An 18,923-nucleotide genomic window follows, 5' to 3' on the forward strand; every position below is an offset into this window, starting at 1 on the left:
GCTGACATTAAACTAGTAATGACTACCTAGTCAGGTAGGTAGGTGGTATATTATAATGAAGTGAATGATCACTGTTAGTAAACTAAAGTGTTGAAAAAATCTCCATCTGAAAGTTCTATCAGAGACTATGAAATGAACAAACTAAATGTCAAATGGATCTCATACCTCTCATACCTGTCACATCAATCAATACCTGAAGCCAATTGAACCTAACATAGGGCCATATTTACGAGTACATTTTTTTTCTTTCTATACATAACATTGGACTCGCGCTATTTTTCAATGCGCCCAAACGAGGATAAGGAAATATGATACAAAGCAAAGTTCATCTCTTTATTCAACTCTCAAAACTTTTGGCCCTCTCTTCTTCAATGTCTTCTTCTTCTTGTTTCCTCTATCGAATGATGCTGCCGATGCATGGTCTCGGCCAACATTGTCAAGGTCTTTCACCTTGTAGATTCGGATGATCCAATTCTCACTAGTGAATGCTTCTTCAACAGTGTTTAGGACTGGTCCAACTTCTGGCATCTTTACGCCACGGACTCTATCTTGGGCTTGTCCAGGTGGAAAGAGGGAGTTGTAGTTGTAGTATGACATTTTGTACCTGTTGAAATATTAGCAAATTTTCAAACGTATTATGATTAGCGTTGCTTACATCAAGCTGTCCTTCATGGTTTGAGTGGCACCATCATCAACTCTGTACTCTCCACGCTCAGTGAAAAAGTCACGTTCCTTAATCTCATCTGGCCAAATTCCTTCGGCAATTCTGACCATCCACAAGAACTTGTTGATATCATCTCCAGAGTATCCAAGGAGACCACCGAAGACAACAAGAACATAATCAACTTCATGTTGGCGCATTATAGGGTAGCTGACCTCTTCACGAGAGCTCATTGCCTTTCCGACGGTTGCAATGTGGGTGTTGTTCCAGGTATTGTTGTCGACGAGTGTTGGTCTGTCAGCCATACCACCAATTTGGTAACCGTAATCCCACCAGGACATGATCTTCGCATCTTCCTTGGTATTTTGTCGTAACCATTGATAAGCCTCTCTGTAATCATCGATGATATGCTGACTACCGTCCGGCATTCTACTAGCGAGCACGACAGATGGAGATGAGTAAGCATTTGATGTGACCCAAGTACAGTGGAGAACAAAGATCAAGAGATATGTTGTCATGGCGCCAACAACGGTGATCTTAGAGAAGCTAGCATAGATACCGACAAGAGGTTGACGCATGGAGCGGAGTTCCTCTTGTTTAGCGGCCTTCTTTGTGGCACCATTGCTAGCACCATCAGTTACAGTAGCGGTTGTGGTTGGTTCTTCAGGCGACTTGAAGGTCAAGTAAGTGTCCAGGATATTGGACAATACCAACGCTGCAGCCACACAGACGATTGGGGTCAAAGTAAGCATTAATCTAACCATGACACCAGAGAAGTAACTGGCAAGAATTGCGTATACAACAACGAAAACTTGCTCATCGGCAAGCTTCAAGAAGCAAAGGTACACACCAGCTGGAAAGAGCCAGATGAGGAGGTTAAGATCGAAGAAATAAGCTGGCCATGCGGTTGGCTGATGCTCAGAGACAGAGGCAATGATAGGGATGTGAATCTTGGCGTATCCGGTATCCCACAGAGAGTAGAAACGACCAGTCCAAGGAGCAATGACACCAGAGACGGTCAAGAGTACTAAACCACCAAAGGAGATAGTGAAAACGGCCAGGACAAACCCTCTAAGGAGAGTAGCGAATTGCTTGCTTGGTACACCCGAGCGGACAAATTCGACGAATCCAACCAATTGAAGAAGACCGAAAACACCTGAACAGATTAGCAAAATAGACATTTCAAAACAAGGTGAATGAACGTACCGAGAGCAGACATATGCTCACTACTGCGAATTGGCAAAAATCCTACAAATGGAATTTGCATGCTTGCCAACGTGCCTAGTGCGTACCAAGTACAGTAACTGACATAGACTCTTGGACTGAATCTTCCCATGCAGACTAATACAAAGACGTGGAGAGGGATCAAATTGGTAATGAAAACATATCCACCCCAGGCTGATACCATGTATCCATAGAACAAAGCGCAAAGAGCACCCCAAAATGCGGATCCGAGCTTGATGGCTTTGATCCAGAGGTAGAACGTGAATACGAGTAGGAAGATTGCAATGGCTTCGTTATCGTAGCTGCCTGCAACCGATCGCGAAATGTAACCTGGAGCAATTCCCATGAAAATGGCTGCGAGAAGACCGGCGGAAGGGGATGTGGACATCTCATTGGTGAAGAGGTAGGTTGCGAAGGCAGTCAAACCGGAGAAACCAGGTGCAAGAAGCACACAAATGTTTCGAATATCGACTGGTATAGTAAGAGCTCGAAGGGCATGGTAGATCACACCACTGGTGACCATGAGACCTGGGTATAAAGTTCCTCCCGTAACTCGACCAAGTGGATGCCATGTTCGGTCGTCAAACCAATCCCAGAAATCGTAAAAACCATTCGATACTAGGTATTTTGTAGCTCTGAAGTTGAACCAAGGATCAACTAAATGTAAGTTAGTTTCCGGGCATTCATTGAGGGTAGATCTGGAGAAAAGAGTGCTCCGTCCATTGAGGGGTTCGTTGGGCACTAACATTCGTGAATTATACTCTCGAAACCTATACATAATGACATTAGTGTTTGTTTCACAGCTTGGGAATTGGCAGAAAGTATAACGAAAGCGTTGTGTCCTTCAATGCCATGAAGAATGCAAAATGCCTAGAGCATTGTGTGTGAAGCTTGAGGTACTTACGAATCACAGAAAACAGTCGACTGGCGATTGCAGCGCCAGCAATTAAGCAAAGAATTACAATTCTTAAAACCCCACGAGAATTCTTTCCCGTACTCCCTTGGAAGAACGGTTCCTGAGTTTTGGCAACCATGTTGATGGCAGCTATGGTGAAAAGGAAAGTTGTCGCTGGTTGAAAGTTTCTCTGGATTAACACATATCTGTTCGCAATGCCGCACTTTCAGAGCTCCGCGTCAGTTCACAGGGATTAAGTTCATGACCCGCCGCACTAGTTTGAGCATCACGTGAACAGGTCAACACATCAATGGCTTATTCTCTGTTTGTGATGTGTACCAAATGTAGGATGCTTATCTCAATATCTCAAGAAGCTGGAATGTTTAAGTGATGATGTTTTGGGGCGCGAAAGAATTTTATACGGCTCTGATTTGAAGGGACGAATGCATTCCTTGCTTTATTATCTGATCCAGTCATTGTCAAGCGAAGCAATGCGAAGGATTTATGCTCTATAGTAAAAAGCTGAGGTGTAATTATTTCCTCTATAATTTCTTGTAGGTAAAGCGATTATATATGTTCCTGGCTGGTTTGGCCTGTCGACGAGAAAAATGATTACCTCAATATACTCATTCCATGTGAACTAAAGGAAGTTTGGGAAATCTTTCATGATCCAAATTCGGAACATTCGACGTGTACTTCCTTCTTCTGTGGTCCTCGTAGGTGAAAATTGGGTCTCCAACAACAGAAGCTCCCAGCTGTATTGGTCGTCTATAGTACAATGTACAAGAAGTATCACCTAAGTGATGTCTAAAGGCTTTTGTGTGTTTGCTCAAACCCTAGAAACCCTCTCCAAACATCGCCGGAGCCCATACCAACTACCACGAATGGTCTCATTCAGCGATGCCCCTCTATCATTACCCATAATTAAAACCCCCATCCCACGAATGCCCCTAGTTCTCTGCTGCTAGAACCTTCAAGTATGCCTCGAGATCGAAATTCTTGTCCATAGGGTCCCGTATAACTGTTTTTGAATGTCAGTAATGCTTTATCCAAGAAATTCGGTTCGAAGTATCAAAATGGACTCAGAAATCCTCATTCTGTTGCGGATTTGGACAGGTGTAAATGTGGTAGAGATTGATATCTGTTAAAACTTCACGTACTGTCACCACCTCCGGTTTTCTGGCTCGCAGGCAAGTTCTTCTTTGCGTACTCTGCTCTCGCTTGCTCAATCAACTTTTGCTTGTGCTCGAATTCCCTGCTTGCTGCTGCTGCTTTGGTTGCAGAAGATATGCTCATTTGATGGTAGAATCCGTAGAATACACCCGCACCAAGGGCTGACCACCGCAGAACCTGTAGAAAAATCTATATTAGCACTTTCTTTCACCAATAAGCCTGCGAAGAATAAATTTCAACTTGAAATGAAGTCCCCGGGTTAAGGATTGCGCGAAATCTTAAAACGTACGTTTACCCCAGTTGAAGCCATCGGGAATAGTTGTAGGAAATGCCGGGGATGATATGATGAGAAGGGTAGTGGCTTAAGAAATACCAATTGAACTCGGTATCACAACGAAAGGCAGGTAGGGTGATTGTTGTCGGCGATAAACTTTTTCAAGGTGGTCGGATGAAATATCGCGAGAGAGCAAGCTTCAGCGGCATTTTGCGGGACTAGACTTCCACGTGATATCTAAATTACAATAATGCGCATTCAACAAACGCGACTTCTGTTATGCGTGTCTACTTGTATTTATGAACTGTAATAACACAACTTCATATTTGGATTCATACATTTGCTGGAATACTCAGCCACCATCTGCGAACTTCAGGATTCTTCAACAACACGATATTGCGGTAAAATAAAGGTATTTGCCCATGAGATGGGCATAGAACTCCCGCAAAATGCAACAACGACGAGATGAAATTCTGGCGAAGAAAGCCAAACTTGCAGAGTTAAAGAGGCAAAGAGAACTTCGTGCGAGAGAAGTCTCCGTAAGCAGACAGAGCGTAGGAAGTGGAAGTGATGTAATTAAACTTACCCTCATACATGAATTAAACTTACAAGCTATAGCTTGCATCACCGACACCAGGACGAGCCGATAATCGAAGGGAACTTGACAATCTAATTTCCAGCTTAGTTGGAGATAGTAGACCCGGATCGACTGGCCCTGGCGGAGCAGGATCACCAGCGAGAGGGAGTCGACCAAACAGTGTATTAAGTGCCGGTGAACTAAGTAATGAGCCTTCCGAATCGACCATATCGACTGCCCAAGTCTCGCAGACCCAAACATTATCCATATCGACTCCCCAGTCTCTTTCCACAGTTCCCTTATCTACAGTATATGAATTTCCGCCATCTCCAATCAAGGAGGTATTCTCATACAGTAAAGGGGTACAAACAACGGAAGAATGGGGTACACAAACCTCTAGGCCTCGAGGTTTCGACGATTCGGAAGATGAACTCGACAAACCTCCTGGAGTTCATTCACCAAGCAAACGGCTAAGCAGGAGGGAAAAAAATAGAGAGGAAGAATTAAGGGAGAACATTCGCCGGGAAATTGAGGAAGAGCTGAAGGCAACTCGAGATCTTGTAGATGGCCCTGTAAGACCAGATTCTCAGCATCTGTCAACAGCAAATTTCCCTGCAAGAATTTTGACAAATGAAGAGCTCAATGCTGTGACATCGTCAGAAGACTTTATGGACTTTGTTGAAAGATCAAGTAAGGTTATCGAAAGAGCATTAGACCAGGAATACGATGTACTTGCGGATTACGGGTTAAGTGGCGCAAATGGAGTTGGGGACGACGATGAATACGGTAATACCGGCGGAAGGGGTCGACGGAAGATAAAGGAGGTTGCCCAATTCTACGATGAACGATGGTCAAAGAAGAGGATGATCAGTGCCATCGATTTCTCACCCAAATTTCCCGAGCTCGTTCTTGCAGCATATACAAAGAATCCATCTGCACCACATGATCCTGATGGACTGGTTCAGGTCTGGAATATGCATCTTCACGATAGGCCAGAATTTGTGTTTCATGCACAATCAGACGTTCTCGCCGCAAAATTCTCCCCTTTCCACCCCAATCTGATCATTGGAGGTGCTTACAGTGGTCAAGTTTTACTCTGGGACACAAGAGCAAAATCAGCACCAGTTCAAAAGACGCCTTTGACTGGATCAGGACACACCCACCCAGTCTATTCTGTCGATATCGTAGGAACCCAGAACGCAAATAATATCATATCCTGCTCAACAGACGGTGTTATGTGTGGATGGACTGTAGATATGCTTGCGCAACCACAAGAATTACTTACATTAACAACTCCACCACCCGCAAAAACCGAAGATATGAGCCCAACTTGTATGGCTTTTCCACAAACAGATCCGACATATTTTCTCGTTGGTTCAGAAGAAGGAACTGTATATTCTTGCCATAGATATGATCGAGCAGGTGCCAAGGCAGGTGCTGATCAAAGAGTCACTTACCGTGGTCATGCAGCACCTGTCATGTCTTTGAATTTCCATCCAGCAAAGGGTCCTGTCGATCTTGGCGATCTTGTTCTCACCAGTTCCTTGGATTGGACCGTTAAATTGTGGAAAGTCCGGGCTCCAACTGCGACAGCAACCACTTCTATCTCAGGTGAAGGCCAGGCAGTCGCTCCGTTATTCGATTTTACCCGAGAGGATCTTGTTTATGATGCAGCCTGGTCACCTATTAAACCTGGTGTATTCTCACTCGTTGATGGAGCAGGTAATCTAGAAGTATGGGACATAACCGTCGACACCGAGGTTCCAGTGTCTAAAGTCCAGCCAAGCGGTCGAAAGGGTGGTCGAAGCATTATGTCCAAGAGCTTGAACAAACTCGCTTGGGAAAAAACCGAAGGAAAACGTATCGCAACTGGTGGTATTGACGGTGTGCTTTCAATTTTTGAGGTTGGTCCGGATCTCGGGGGCAAGGATAGTGCCAGAAGTGAGGAATGGGCGAATGTCAAGAAATTGGTGGCCAGAATGGAGTCATCGGTACAAAATGCTCATGATGTGAATGGCATTAACGGGTTGTAATCAAGATTCAGAAGGGGGGGGGCGATACTTGTTGAGGCGATGAGATAGCTGTATTTGATAGATATGGCGTCGTTGCGTTGAATATACCCTAGTTAACAATCAACATGATTGGTTCTTTGTTCTTTTGTTATTCATTTCTATATCAGCTAACTCTCGACTATCTCATATATACGGGAATTAATAACACACCGATACGGATGGCCAAGCAGAATTGGTCCACTTTTACCCCTGTATTATAATCCCACGCTGACATAACCCCTTTGGCAGTATAGCGCAAGGGAAGCTTCCTGTCTTCCTAACTTCAAGATCAACTTCCTTCATGATTAGAAATACAAATTCAGATCGTCTACCTCTTGGCTCTCAATTCTCATCTGCACGGAAGAGGCACATCTTCAAGAAAAACCCACAGTGGGGCTGTGTCACATCTAGATCACGGAGCAAGTCATATTAGGCTCCAGGATTCTGTTACATGACATATTCTCAGCTCATATACCTTGGGATCGAACCCATTGTATGGCTGACCCCTTTGACTCTAATCAATACTATCACTCCCAATGATTTACCAATACATATCATAGATCCCAAAACCCAATTGCAAAGATGGCGCCCACAGCGGCCGATCCAAAAGATCTCAAACTAATCCTCAACCCCGCACGTCGACGAGCCCTCAACATCCTAATCGGATCCATCACAGAACACATGCGCAAAACAATTACAGATTCTTTTTCCAACCCCTCAAATCAATCAAACTCCAATCTCAACAGCAACATTCCAGGACCTAATCCAAATGTCTCTTCCTACCCCAATCCTCACTATTCCAACACCTCCTCGCCCGCTTCAACACCAACTTCGGAAATCGATCTAGAAACAGCCCAACAGCGCCGTCTCGAAGCCCGTCTAAATCAAAACCTTTCAACGCCCAAACTACAAGCTTTGGAAAAGGCAGCTCTGAATTATTTCGATTCTTGGCGTGATTCAATTATCACACAATTAGGCAAAATTTTGAATTCTCCAGATGATCCCCGTGCAGATCAAAAAAAGAAAGAATTTCTCGCTTCGAGACCGCCGCCTCCTTATAGCCCCGCTTCCAATAACGACAACGAGCCTAGCAAAGACATCCTAGCTTTTCAGACTCTCTACCCTCCAATCCCCACCCGTCTAACTACCATTTCCCTTCAAGACCGCATCCATATCGTCTCAAGCCTTCTGATTATTGTTCTCTCCCTCGGAACCTACTCCGCCCATTCCCGCGTTCTCCTCTGCATTCTCACCAGTTCCCTCTCCCTCCCCCCTTCCTTCCTCACCCACGAAGAAATCCAAACCTCGCGTACCCTTCTCCTCGCCTCCAAAGCCGCCCTCAACGCCGACGCCGAAACCGCCGCTCGCGCAACCCAGAATACGTCTTCCCGTCGCTGGAAAGTCGGGCTTGCCTCGGTAGCAGGCGCCGCTTTGATCGGTGTCACGGGCGGGCTTGCGGCTCCTGTAGTTGCTGGTGCTATTGGGGGCTTATGGGCTCAGTTGGTTTGGGAGGCTTGGCGTCTTTTCTGGGCGTTTTTTGTATGAATGGGGCGCTGGTGGGAACGTTTTTTGGAGCGTATGGAGCACGGATGACGGGGGAAATGATGGATAAGTATGCGAGGGAGGTGGAGGATTTTAAGTTTCTGGATGTTAAAGAGGAATGGGGGGAATTTGGGACGAAAGAGGAAGAAGAAGTGGAGAAAAGGAGATTGAGGGTGCTGATTGGAGTTAATGGATGGGTGGGGGAACAGAGGGATATTATTAGGCCGTGGAGAAAATTTGCTGTGAGCGAGGGAGATGAGGACAATGGTCATGGATGTGAAGTTTTTGCGCTGAGGTATGAAACCAATGCATTGGTAGAGTTGGGAAATAGTTTGAAGGATACGGTTGGGAGTTATGCGTGGTCGATGGTTAAAATGGAGATCTTGAAACGGACCGTTTTGGCTACTTTATGGGGGGCATTGTGGCCAGTTTATTTATTGAAGATGGCTACTGGGATTGATAATCCTTTTGCGAGAGCCAAGAGGAGGGCTGAGAAAGCTGGAGAAGTCCTGGCCGATGCGCTTATCAATAGAGCACAAGGAGAACGTCCGGTTATGCTGGTTGGATACTCATTGGGGAGTCGGGTATGTGTCAACTTCTCTTTTCAGTCTCACTGTACTTTCAAGTGATCGAACTAGTCTAGACTTTGGAGAACATGTTTAGAAGACATTTTTCAAAGTTGGCTAATTCTCTCCTCAGGTAATATACTCCTGCCTCCGCTCTCTGGCTGAACGCCACGCCTTCGGTCTCATCGACAGTGTTGTACTAATCGGCTCTCCAATCCCCTCATCGACTCTTTCCCGTAAGTCCCCCTTCTTCTATCCTTATTTCTCCCTCTAACATCTCACCAGTTCTCCCTCTCCGCACGGTCATCTCTGGCCCCCTCTTAAACGTTTACAACCCTTCTGATCTCCTCCTCGCCTTCCTATATCGTTTCACCTCCCTGCAGTACGGAATTTCCGGTCTGCAACCAATTGAGCACATTGAAGGCGTCACTAATATCGACGTGAGTTCTAAACTCAATTCGCATCTAAAATACGAAGAGGTCATTGATAGGATTTTGGGGACCTACGTATTTCCTAGCATGAGTGCTATTGATGGGGAGAAATGGGAGAATGGAGGAAAGGGAGAAGAAGGCATTTCCATGATTGATGGCGAGGGCCCAATCAAGAAAGATGAAATAGAGGAAGAGCTATTGATTGATTTTGGAGAGGTAGCGGAGTTGGAGGCCGATGTTCCATTGCCATCCGGACATTTGGATAGCAAGGATCCCAACATCTCTTCGACTGCTAGTAACTCGTATGATATGGAAGATTTGTTAGGCTCACCAGCAACCCCGACAGAAATAGTCACAAGTACAACAATCAAAAGTATCTCGGATGCTCATTTCGCTTCGCACTCAAACGGCACTATATCACCTAGTAATACCACAAGCACAACTACACTTGCCACACCAAATACCACCACTCCATCCTCGCCATCTCCTTATTATTCATGCTCCGAAGATGAAGGAGGAATTCAGATGGTTGATAATGATGATGATTTAGACATGCATATACAATTGACCGCTCCGGAAACGTTATCTACCTCATCCTTGAATGAGGCCGGAAGAATCGAGAAAGGCATGTCTGGGCTTGTGATAACCGAACGATCTATCGACGATGTGAAACATGAATCTCCCGTAGAGCCGAAGAGCTTGGGCTCTTTGCCCAGAGGAGATAGAAAAAAGGCTGCTGATTTCGGATTGTATTAATAAATGTTTGGATATGGTTTTAGCTTCAGTGAACGGCAAATTATAGCCATGCAAGACTCATAAGTCACGAATCATTAAATTCACATAAGTTCGTTAATTAAAGTTCAAAAATTTCATCGTATTATATCGTGAAGTAGATAGAAACAAAGTTGGTATCGTGCGCTATTTACGCCACATCAAAGTCGCCAAGGGGGTATCCCTTTCTCTCGACATAATCACAAACTCCATGGAACCACAAAGTAGGAATCACAAAATAATCCAACCCTAATCTATACATAAACTCCAGCGCAACATGCATCAAAAGCATAAGCGGGAGCTAGACTCCATTATGAACATCTGGAAGAACGCAGCAATTCAACCACCGACTCTTCCTCATCAGTTCAAGGAAGGTTTGAGGTAGGGGTACCCAGGCCAACTAAATGACGACTCGCACAACGACCAAGAACTGATGTTTTCTATCCAAACAGCAAACTTAGAGGATCTAGCGCGCTTCAAAGCGGCTAGCATACGACCTCAGATCGACAATTAAGTCTGTTTGCGTTGGTAGAGCAGCAAATACGGTTGGTTACCCCCCAAAGCCTTTGCCAGAGTCGTAGCATTGTAATATGAATCGTTGAAGCAACTCCAGCGACCATCGGGTCCACGAGCATCACAGGTGTAATGTCCGTAGTCGAGGCTACCAGAGTGCGAAACAGATGCTACAAGTTCGTACTCCATGGAGTCCTTGCTTCCACTAGGGTCGCGATAAGGACTGAGGTCGAGGGTATGGTCGATCGGAATAGCAAGCTTATCCTTTCTTCCATCATAACCAAACCGTTTAAGCTGGACGAACAAGATATCCGGTGCGTGACTGATCGACTGTACGCGATGAACGTCCCCCGTTACCTTACACTTCTCGCACTTGTAACCTTCAATGGTCTCATCCAAGTACTTGTGCAGGTACGAGGAAACAGAACCACCTCGGATACGCGGCTTGAGGGGTATGGATAAGGCTAGTTCATCTTGTAAGTCTCCCACAGAGATGTTATTACAGTGATCGCATTTGATTCTGCTGCTCAAAACAAGCTGCATTATCGACTGCATACTGGCAACGCTCCTGAACAAACAAGGTCAGTAACATGTTACTCGTAGACGGCCGAAAGGACATTAGACTTACGACGCCTTGATCTGTTCCTCAATCTTTTCCAACATCCAGGTAATTTGCTCATGGGGATCACCTTGACCAGAGGGTCCAGGATACCACCCAAGACGCTTGCACTGAACCTCGAGTTTTCTCAGAATTGGTGTGATATCCTTGGAAGGAACATCAACGGTCCAGTACTTTGAAGAGAGGAGGCTTAGAGAACAGGCCAAACAATCCCTTTTGGGTATGTCACCTAGTAACATTTATTAGCTAATGAACAACAAACCCCCCAAATGGGAAATAGCTTACAAGTTTCCACAGGATGTTGGTCAATCAAGAAATTGAAGAACTTGGGAAGATGTAGAAGTCCTTGTAGAAGACTGTTTCTGTAGCACGCATATCCAGTAACATTGGACAGCCCCCTCTGTGCATTTGATGGCATGCGTGTTGAGTCATTGCGTACTTTCGAGGCCTAAGAATATGAGAATTAGTATAAATAAACAAGTGATGGTTGATGAACATACCAAGTATCTTCGCTTTCTTAGCGAGTCACTGCGTGACTTCTCCAGTTCTTCTTTCGAGAGCTTTGCAGCCGGCTTGGAAGTGGTAGCTTTCTTGGTAACGGCTTTCGAGGCCTTGGCAGCAATTCGTCGTTTCTTTGGGGATTCACTCTGAGCAGCTGTTCTTTCATCCTCATCATCTGGCCGTGATCTCTTTGGAGCGCTAACCTTGACAGTAATCTTTTCGTCTTTAACAACAGGTTGAGGTCTTGATGGGTCAACGCTTTTGATAGTGATCGTGTTGCTCTTTGCCTCGGAAGTTGTTTGCTTAAAAGGATTGAGTTTGGTGGTTATTCCAATTTTATCATCTGAACGTGGTTTGTTTGGTAAGGAGACGGCTGGCTCCGAAGGAGCTAAAACTGCAGATGATGGAGGCGAGGGTAGTGGTATCTTTTGAGTAGCGGGTGATGAAGATGAAGGTAGAGGCGTCCTTGAGATAGCCGAGGCAGCGGATGAAGGGGGTGGAGATGGAGGCAATTTTGAAGAGATAGAAGAAACAGATGAAAGTGTTATGCTGTCAGATCCCTTTACTGGTATAGAAGAAATAGATGGAGAAGTAGACGTCTTTTCGGAATTCTTTGATGGAGATGAGGAGGCAAATGGGTTATCTCGAGGGAAAACAGACGTCAATGAATGAGGAGTAGAAGTAGATGGCTCTACCGACGGAGGAGTATCGATTTTCTTAGGGTGAACAGTAGTTTCAGCTGCTTTCATTGGTGGCGGAGAGACAGATAATTTTCTTGGAGGTGAAACAGACGCCTTTGAACGAGAATTTGACTTTGCTGCGGGATGCGAGCTAGAAGATTTGGTTGATGGTGGTGGAGACACAGACGATTTCGAGCTCGAATTAGAGGAGGATGCTGATCTTGCGGGAGATGACATCTTCCTACTACGCGCCGATCTTCTTCTATAATTCTTCGATTGAGCGAAGTACTGTGCGTACAGCTTGTTTTGACGCGGGTTCTTCATTAGGAATGACCTTGGGTTGTACTTGAATGCCCCCGTATAGTTGTATGCTGGCGTATTTGAAGAATCGAATGATGGAAATAGAGGTGTTTTGTACATCTTCATAACTTTAGTCGCCATTTTGAAGAAAGTCAATCCTCTATTGTCTTCTTGGTCGGGTCGGTGGCCGTAAAACGCGGTCAAATTGTTAGTTTTTTGACAATAGCAAATTTCGACAGTACGTTTATTGTCTTTTCTCCCTCGACGCAAGCGTGTATTGTGAACGACGACAATGCGACTCGATTGGCTAACCAAAGTTCGAAAGGACTCAGTTTCGCTATGAAGTCTACCTTATGCCGGTTATATATCTCTTCTGATATTGTGTTGATGTTCGATATTGTAGGTGAAAGTGAAATGTTTTCAAGTATGAGTTGTATCTTGGTTTCCGCCTCAGCTTCCTCTTAAATTTGTAGTAAAAATCTGTATATATTGTAGAAGAAATTGGAGTTCTCGTTGGAACTTGATCGATGCCTTTAAACCGTTGAGTTTCGAACTGTACATCGAGTCCGGAGCGTGGAATTGTGTATCGTTCGTGGGACAATTGCGATCGTCGTGGTCTGGTTGCGTAGTAGTTTTATCTTGTAGTGTGAGAGGTTTACCATGAAGGATTTTCTGATTGACTTGTCTGCAATGCAATAAGACGTATCGTTGTTGTTGTATTTTCATTCACGCCGGAGTGAGGTGAACGTGTGGTTTGGATTTTAGAAGAGCATAATTTTTTTTCGAAAAAGCATCATCCACCAGTGATCCACATCACATACCCACTGGAGATATCTGTGGATTGAGCGGCCGACTGCTCCGATCATTCCGAGGGCCCGGATAAATTATTTCAACGATTATCTTATCGAGCTTATCTAATCTGGATCTAATCCACTAACCTGACATCCCACCATCTTACTCATCCGACATCTCACATTGGATGTTTACTTCCTTGCTGCAAAGTGCCAAAAGTATATCACACAGTCGCATTCAACCATTTTTCCATTAAAGCCCTTGTCTCAAACAGCAGTGCTTGATCAGAGACAATAAAACCTTAAACTGACCTCTGCATTCTCTTTCGTTACTCATCACCGAGCTTATTCTCAGAGAGAAGAACGATAAAAACTCTGCCCCTCATATACCAAAATTTACCCGGCACATTACACAACCTTCACACCAAAGTCTGATCACGAGATTCGGTATCCCTTTTTCGCCTACAGGGAATATCTATATTACCCATCCTATTGACAAGGCCTTATGCACAATTAAGAAATTGAAACATTGCAAAGGATTCTATAATAGATACGCAGATTGAAGGGAGGGAGTAAACTACCGCTCATCTACCGAATCTATAAATACAAGGACCTACCAAATTACTCCTCACATACCAACCCTTCAATCCAACTCTAGTCACGAGACCAGCCTTCTCACCCCCGAAATCATGACTTCTCCACAACCAGAAGAAACCCACCCCAAAATACCCAAACCCGCCTCAGCACCCGAATCCACACCCATAACCACACCCCCCGCCGCCCCCGAAACCTACGAAGAAACCAACGTTCACGAAGTCTACGAACAAATCGCCTCCCACTTCTCCTCCACCCGCTACAAAGCCTGGCCTATTGTAAAATCCTTCCTCCAAGGTCTCGCACCCGGATCAATAGGTCTCGACGTCGGATGCGGCAACGGCAAATATCTCCTCGTGAACCCCGACGTCTTCATCGTCGGCTCTGATCGCTCTACAAATCTCGCAAAGATAGCTAGTTCCCACCAACCCCATTCGGCAATCGTAGCCGATACTTTAGCATTACCTCATCCAGAAGGTAGTTTTGATTTCGCGATAAGTATAGCGGTCATACATCATTTATCTACCCCAGATCGTCGTCGCGAAGCCGTTCAATCCATCCTCGCTACTCTTTCCCCTTCAGGAAAAGCACTGATCTACGTCTGGGCTCTCGAACAGTCTTCTTCTCGCCGGGGCTGGGACGAAACAAATCCTCAAGATGTGATGGTCCCTTGGGTAATGCGTACCGGCAAAAAAGTCGCGCCAGATGGAAGTATCACGCAACCAGCTTCCGAAAAAACCTTTCAACGCTACTATCACCTGTATCGGGCCGGCGAGCTAGAGGAGGACATCAAGAGCGTAGGCGGCACGGTACTAGAAAGTGGGTATGAGAAGGACAATTGGTGGGCTATCTGCTCTCAAGGAGACTCACTTTTACCCCGAGCATCTGAACCCATAGTATGATATTGCTCGCACGGGATGACCACGGGAGATCAGCAGCAACTCGGGATCTGCCTGAGCCGACATGCTGATTCCTCTCGATCATGCACTGACGCGTCAGGCTGCATATACACATGCAAAAACCATGATCGGCGTCGCTCTGGCCATAGAGAGGGTGGCAGGACCCGAGTCGAGGAAGCGCCTGTGTAGTACAAAAGGGACCTGGAGGTCAATACCCACTTCTTCCAAGGCGGCAGCCGAGAAATAAAGTTCAGCCTGTTAGTATTAATCCATCACGAGAACTTGAACACTGTACCATTACCCACTGGACCTGAAGGCTGTATCCAGAAATGACACCCTATAAACATATTTGTGTAAGATACATCATCATCACATGCATACGTAGTAGACACACAAATCATAAAAGCAATTAGAAGAATATAAAAGGGTTAAGATACAAAAAATCATAATACAATCTAGAAGGTATAGTTTCGAACACCATGCGTGCCTGCAAGCAATGCGTGCTACGCTACCCCATCTCAACCCCATTCCATCCCATTCAATGCAAGTTCCAATTCATAAAGCCCTGATCCAAAGCCAAGGGATATTTTTTCAAAACATCGCGCCATTCCAATATGCAAGGTCCATCCCCATATGCTCACTCTACCCATCCATCCCGTCCATACCCTACTTTACCCTAGAAGAAAAGAAAACAAGTGTAGAAACAGAAATTAACTTTTTCCTCAACGCCAATCGCATTTACACACGTTTCCATCCATCCATCTATCCATCATATCATTGCACATAACAAACTTTCATCAAACATCACGACGACCCTCATTGTCTCCTCCTAATACTATCCCGTGTCCCACCCTCCGGACTTCCCCTTCTCTTCCCATCGTTTCTCTGCCCCAACATGCCAATAGCCGGTAAGAGGGGTCCAGGGCCAGGACTCGGATATCCACTCGAGTAGCCACTCGAATGCGCGGGCATCGACATCGCATAAGCAGGCGTACTATACGGACTCATACCTGTGGTCATTTCCGACAAACTAGGTAGATATCCTCCTCTACCCTGACCCATCATCATGCCACCACCGCCTCCAATAGCCGCCAAGGCCAGGCCATCTGTTGGGCTTGTGGGCGGTACTGATCTAGGTGTGCTTTCTCTTCTGGCGGCGATTGTTCGAGTGGCTCCTACACCTCTTGGATTCGGGTTTCCTTGTGCGGTGCCAGGTCTACTGTATCGAGATCCTCCAGATGCTGAATTCATTGTGCTAGATGTGGATTGACTGTATGAATGACCCCTCGCAGGCGAAGCTCTCGAGCCAGAAGATGGAGCATCGAGAGTTACGCTTGAGAGAGAGAAGGGAACGACACCAGCACGTCTTGCCATGTCGTTTTCGCCGAGTTGCCAGTGCATGGCTTCTGCTGCTCGCCATGGAACTGCCATTTCTTCGGCCACTTTTGACCACATTTCTTGCTTGAATCTAGATAGTCATGTTAATAACATTATTATGAGCTTGATATTTGAAAGAGTAATACCTTTCATAGAGTCTAGCGAGTTTGTTCTTTCGTTCTTCGTCCCATTCACTCCTACGTTCCAGATAATTTTGATAATGTAACCGACAACTAATAGCACTTCGACCCGGTAGCCTCTTAGAGATATCTTCCCATTTCATCCCACTGCCTCTTAGATCAATGATTAGAGCATCTTCATCGGCCGACCATTTACTTTGCTTCTTAGCAGGAGATTCTGATGGATGGGCCCCCATACTTCTTTTTCCGCCGGCTGCAGAGACGGCAGCAGCGTAGTTTGGTATTTCGGGTTGTGTGATTGATGACTGAACGGATGTAGATCTTGTTTGGTTTCTGTCGGGTGGTGATGTGGTCTGGGACTCATTAGAGTCCGGGTCCTTGAGGAGGAGGGAGATATCCACGGTGATGGTGAAGTCCCTGATACCGTCAAGGTCGACGGATGATCTGCGAAGAAGAGGTGCACGGTTTGTTTCTGTGTTGATTTTCGATTTGTAGATCATCAAATTTGACACAAAGACTGGTGATTTGAGGCTTCTATCGAGAATCGGCGCTGTACAATCAAAAAGAGTAGTATGTCGGTCGAAAGATAAAATGCTAAAGAAGATAGAAGTCTTTGATAGATGTGAGTATGTAGTGGCGTGAAACAGACTAGATTATTCTTTAAGACGTGGTAGCTTGTATTGTTCGAGAAAAACTATCTTGAGACGATTTGGACTATTTCTAACGGGAGGACCACGATCCTATTTCAGGCCTTCATGGTAGAGGAAAATGCGTGGCTCGCCAATAATTTGATGGCCATAAACCTGATTGGTAAAGATATATCATTGATGCAGCCAATCGCGGTAGATTGGACGGAAAATGGAAAAGAGCAGAAGCCAACGCCAACGGAAGCATACGTCAAGTTTGTTAACGAGCTTGTTGAAGACAAGGGCATTGTTCGAACTGATCCCCACAGGAAATAACTAGGTTGAATGTTGGACAGTCGGTCGGGAGCATGCGAGATGCGAATAGAGTCCTTAGTGGGGGGGGGTCCAAACCAGGGTATGCTAGTGTGGAGGAAGGCCGGCCACGAATTCATGCATGAACATGAACATGAGCATAGTAATGCTTTTAGAAATGTTGCATTCTAGTGCTTCCATTGTTAAAGTTATGGAAGAACAGTTGAAACCTGGGAGCTGGCGCTTGAAACTGATTTATACTCCTTCAACCCCTCAAAGCTGTTTTAGACACATGTCTGTGCGTAATCGTGATCAAACTTGACTTTGAATGTAATTATCTGCATTTCACCAAATTTTATAATAGAATGAAGGTTTGGAATGCCACAATAATGAAAAGGCTCATGATTTGATATGGATTGCTTGTCGTCGCCTCAATCGGCCAACCACTGTAGATCCAAGATTGACGTCTGAAAAGAAGGAATTGGCGGTCTGGTTTGCAAGGGTAGTATGAGCTTTGCTTCAAGGATTATAATGTATGATCTTCATGGCTTGCAGCGCCTCTAAGTCCTCGATGAACCACGATCTTCCGTGGGGCAAGCAAGCCGAAAAGACCGAAGAAATCTATCAAGCCACACTGAATAAATTTCCCTTTATTTGGATCGTTGGTGGCTGAAAATAAAGCTTACGCGACCGTTTAGGTCGGCTATGCCTCATCCAAAGTCCAAACCCTTGATGCCTAATGAAGAGGAGTCTATTGCGTTGTTCTATTCTGCGTTTGTTTCTGTCGGTAGCCATTACAATGAGCACAATTACATACCAGTCCTTTCCTTCTAGCACACCTCCGGATACCAACATCTGGCGGTGTAAATTCATGTTGTCATGTGAGACGGCGCCATAATCGTGTAGACGGTTTGAGTCAGTAGAGCTTTTTTCAGAACTTTCGGAAACATGGTATCCATGAATACAGCCCAAAGCTTAAATGACTAAATCTCAAATAGCATATACGGCGGGCACTCAAAGCTTTCTGCGGTTCGCCTTCAGCCCTGATAATCCCATCCGGGAGGATTGGGGGCGGTGAATGCCCAGTTCACGCTTTGAGCTATCCGTCTTAGCCTCAAAAAATAGAAACTTGTCAGATCAGACGAGAGTACCAGACAATTCCTGTCGCACGGCCTTGGAAAATAGCGCCTCAAGCACCCTCGCCCAATTGCGTGCATTAGCATGCTAGCAACACTTGACAACAATAGTATAGCTGTGCTGTCATTGTTGATTGCGGTGTCTCAGGTAGGATACATATTCTGCAGATATCCGTCGACATGTAGCTGTGCCCGTTTGTTCCCATTTACAATGGTCATTGTTGTAGGAAAGGAGTATTCTGCATCCATTGAAGCCTGAGTAAGGCGGCT

General features: G+C 45.4%; 9 protein-coding genes across 9 annotated transcripts; 4 read left to right on the top strand and 5 right to left on the bottom strand.

Annotated features, from left to right (window-relative positions):
* Nucleotides 1-333: 333 nt before the first annotated feature.
* Bfra_002428 (putative oligosaccharyl transferase stt3 subunit protein) lies at nucleotides 334-2,919 on the bottom strand (the record flags this gene model as incomplete). Its single annotated transcript, XM_037332848.1, has 5 exons — nucleotides 334-604; nucleotides 656-1,817; nucleotides 1,868-2,542; nucleotides 2,632-2,655; nucleotides 2,790-2,919. 5 exons carry the CDS (start codon nucleotides 2,917-2,919, stop codon nucleotides 334-336), a joined length of 2,262 nt encoding a protein of 753 aa, XP_037194976.1.
* An 811-nt stretch (nucleotides 2,920-3,730) lies between these two features.
* Nucleotides 3,731-4,263, bottom strand: Bfra_002429 (putative mitochondrial f0 subunit e protein; the record flags this gene model as incomplete). The annotated part of the gene is made up of 3 exons (XM_037332849.1): nucleotides 3,731-3,801; nucleotides 3,941-4,130; nucleotides 4,243-4,263. The coding sequence occupies 3 exons, from the start codon at nucleotides 4,261-4,263 to the stop codon at nucleotides 3,731-3,733; spliced, it is 282 nt and encodes a 93-aa protein (XP_037194977.1).
* A 413-nt stretch (nucleotides 4,264-4,676) lies between these two features.
* Nucleotides 4,677-6,837, top strand: Bfra_002430 (putative cytoplasmic dynein 1 intermediate chain 2 protein; the record flags this gene model as incomplete). Its single annotated transcript, XM_037332850.1, has 2 exons — nucleotides 4,677-4,799; nucleotides 4,846-6,837. 2 exons carry the CDS (start codon nucleotides 4,677-4,679, stop codon nucleotides 6,835-6,837), a joined length of 2,115 nt encoding a protein of 704 aa, XP_037194978.1.
* Nucleotides 6,838-7,437: 600 nt separating this feature from the next.
* On the top strand, nucleotides 7,438-10,150 carry Bfra_002431 (putative ysirk family gram-positive signal peptide protein; the record flags this gene model as incomplete). Its single annotated transcript, XM_037332851.1, has 4 exons — nucleotides 7,438-8,394; nucleotides 8,469-8,981; nucleotides 9,097-9,199; nucleotides 9,249-10,150. The coding sequence occupies 4 exons, from the start codon at nucleotides 7,438-7,440 to the stop codon at nucleotides 10,148-10,150; spliced, it is 2,475 nt and encodes an 824-aa protein (XP_037194979.1).
* Nucleotides 10,151-10,675: 525 nt separating this feature from the next.
* Bfra_002432 (putative ubiquitin carboxyl-terminal hydrolase 36-like protein) lies at nucleotides 10,676-12,919 on the bottom strand (the record flags this gene model as incomplete). The annotated part of the gene is made up of 4 exons (XM_037332852.1): nucleotides 10,676-11,246; nucleotides 11,307-11,526; nucleotides 11,583-11,745; nucleotides 11,798-12,919. 4 exons carry the CDS (start codon nucleotides 12,917-12,919, stop codon nucleotides 10,676-10,678), a joined length of 2,076 nt encoding a protein of 691 aa, XP_037194980.1.
* A 1,339-nt stretch (nucleotides 12,920-14,258) lies between these two features.
* Bfra_002433 (putative trna (uracil-5-)-methyltransferase trm9 protein) lies at nucleotides 14,259-15,065 on the top strand (the record flags this gene model as incomplete). Its single annotated transcript, XM_037332853.1, has 1 exon — nucleotides 14,259-15,065. The coding sequence occupies one exon, from the start codon at nucleotides 14,259-14,261 to the stop codon at nucleotides 15,063-15,065; it is 807 nt and encodes a 268-aa protein (XP_037194981.1).
* An 813-nt stretch (nucleotides 15,066-15,878) lies between these two features.
* On the bottom strand, nucleotides 15,879-17,079 carry Bfra_002434 (putative myb dna-binding domain protein; the record flags this gene model as incomplete). The annotated part of the gene is made up of 2 exons (XM_037332854.1): nucleotides 15,879-16,530; nucleotides 16,586-17,079. 2 exons carry the CDS (start codon nucleotides 17,077-17,079, stop codon nucleotides 15,879-15,881), a joined length of 1,146 nt encoding a protein of 381 aa, XP_037194982.1.
* Nucleotides 17,080-17,334: 255 nt separating this feature from the next.
* Nucleotides 17,335-17,541, top strand: Bfra_002435 (uncharacterized protein; the record flags this gene model as incomplete). Its single annotated transcript, XM_037332855.1, has 1 exon — nucleotides 17,335-17,541. The coding sequence occupies one exon, from the start codon at nucleotides 17,335-17,337 to the stop codon at nucleotides 17,539-17,541; it is 207 nt and encodes a 68-aa protein (XP_037194983.1).
* Nucleotides 17,542-18,043: 502 nt separating this feature from the next.
* On the bottom strand, nucleotides 18,044-18,390 carry Bfra_002436 (uncharacterized protein; the record flags this gene model as incomplete). Its single annotated transcript, XM_037332856.1, is given in 2 exon segments — nucleotides 18,044-18,186; nucleotides 18,204-18,390. 2 exon segments carry the CDS (start codon nucleotides 18,388-18,390, stop codon nucleotides 18,044-18,046), a joined length of 330 nt encoding a protein of 109 aa, XP_037194984.1.
* Between the last annotated feature and the right edge of the window lie 533 nt (nucleotides 18,391-18,923).

This window comes from Botrytis fragariae (assembly GCF_013461495.1).
Source record: "Botrytis fragariae strain BVB16 chromosome Unknown tig00000012, whole genome shotgun sequence".
NCBI lineage: Eukaryota > Fungi > Ascomycota > Leotiomycetes > Helotiales > Sclerotiniaceae > Botrytis > Botrytis fragariae.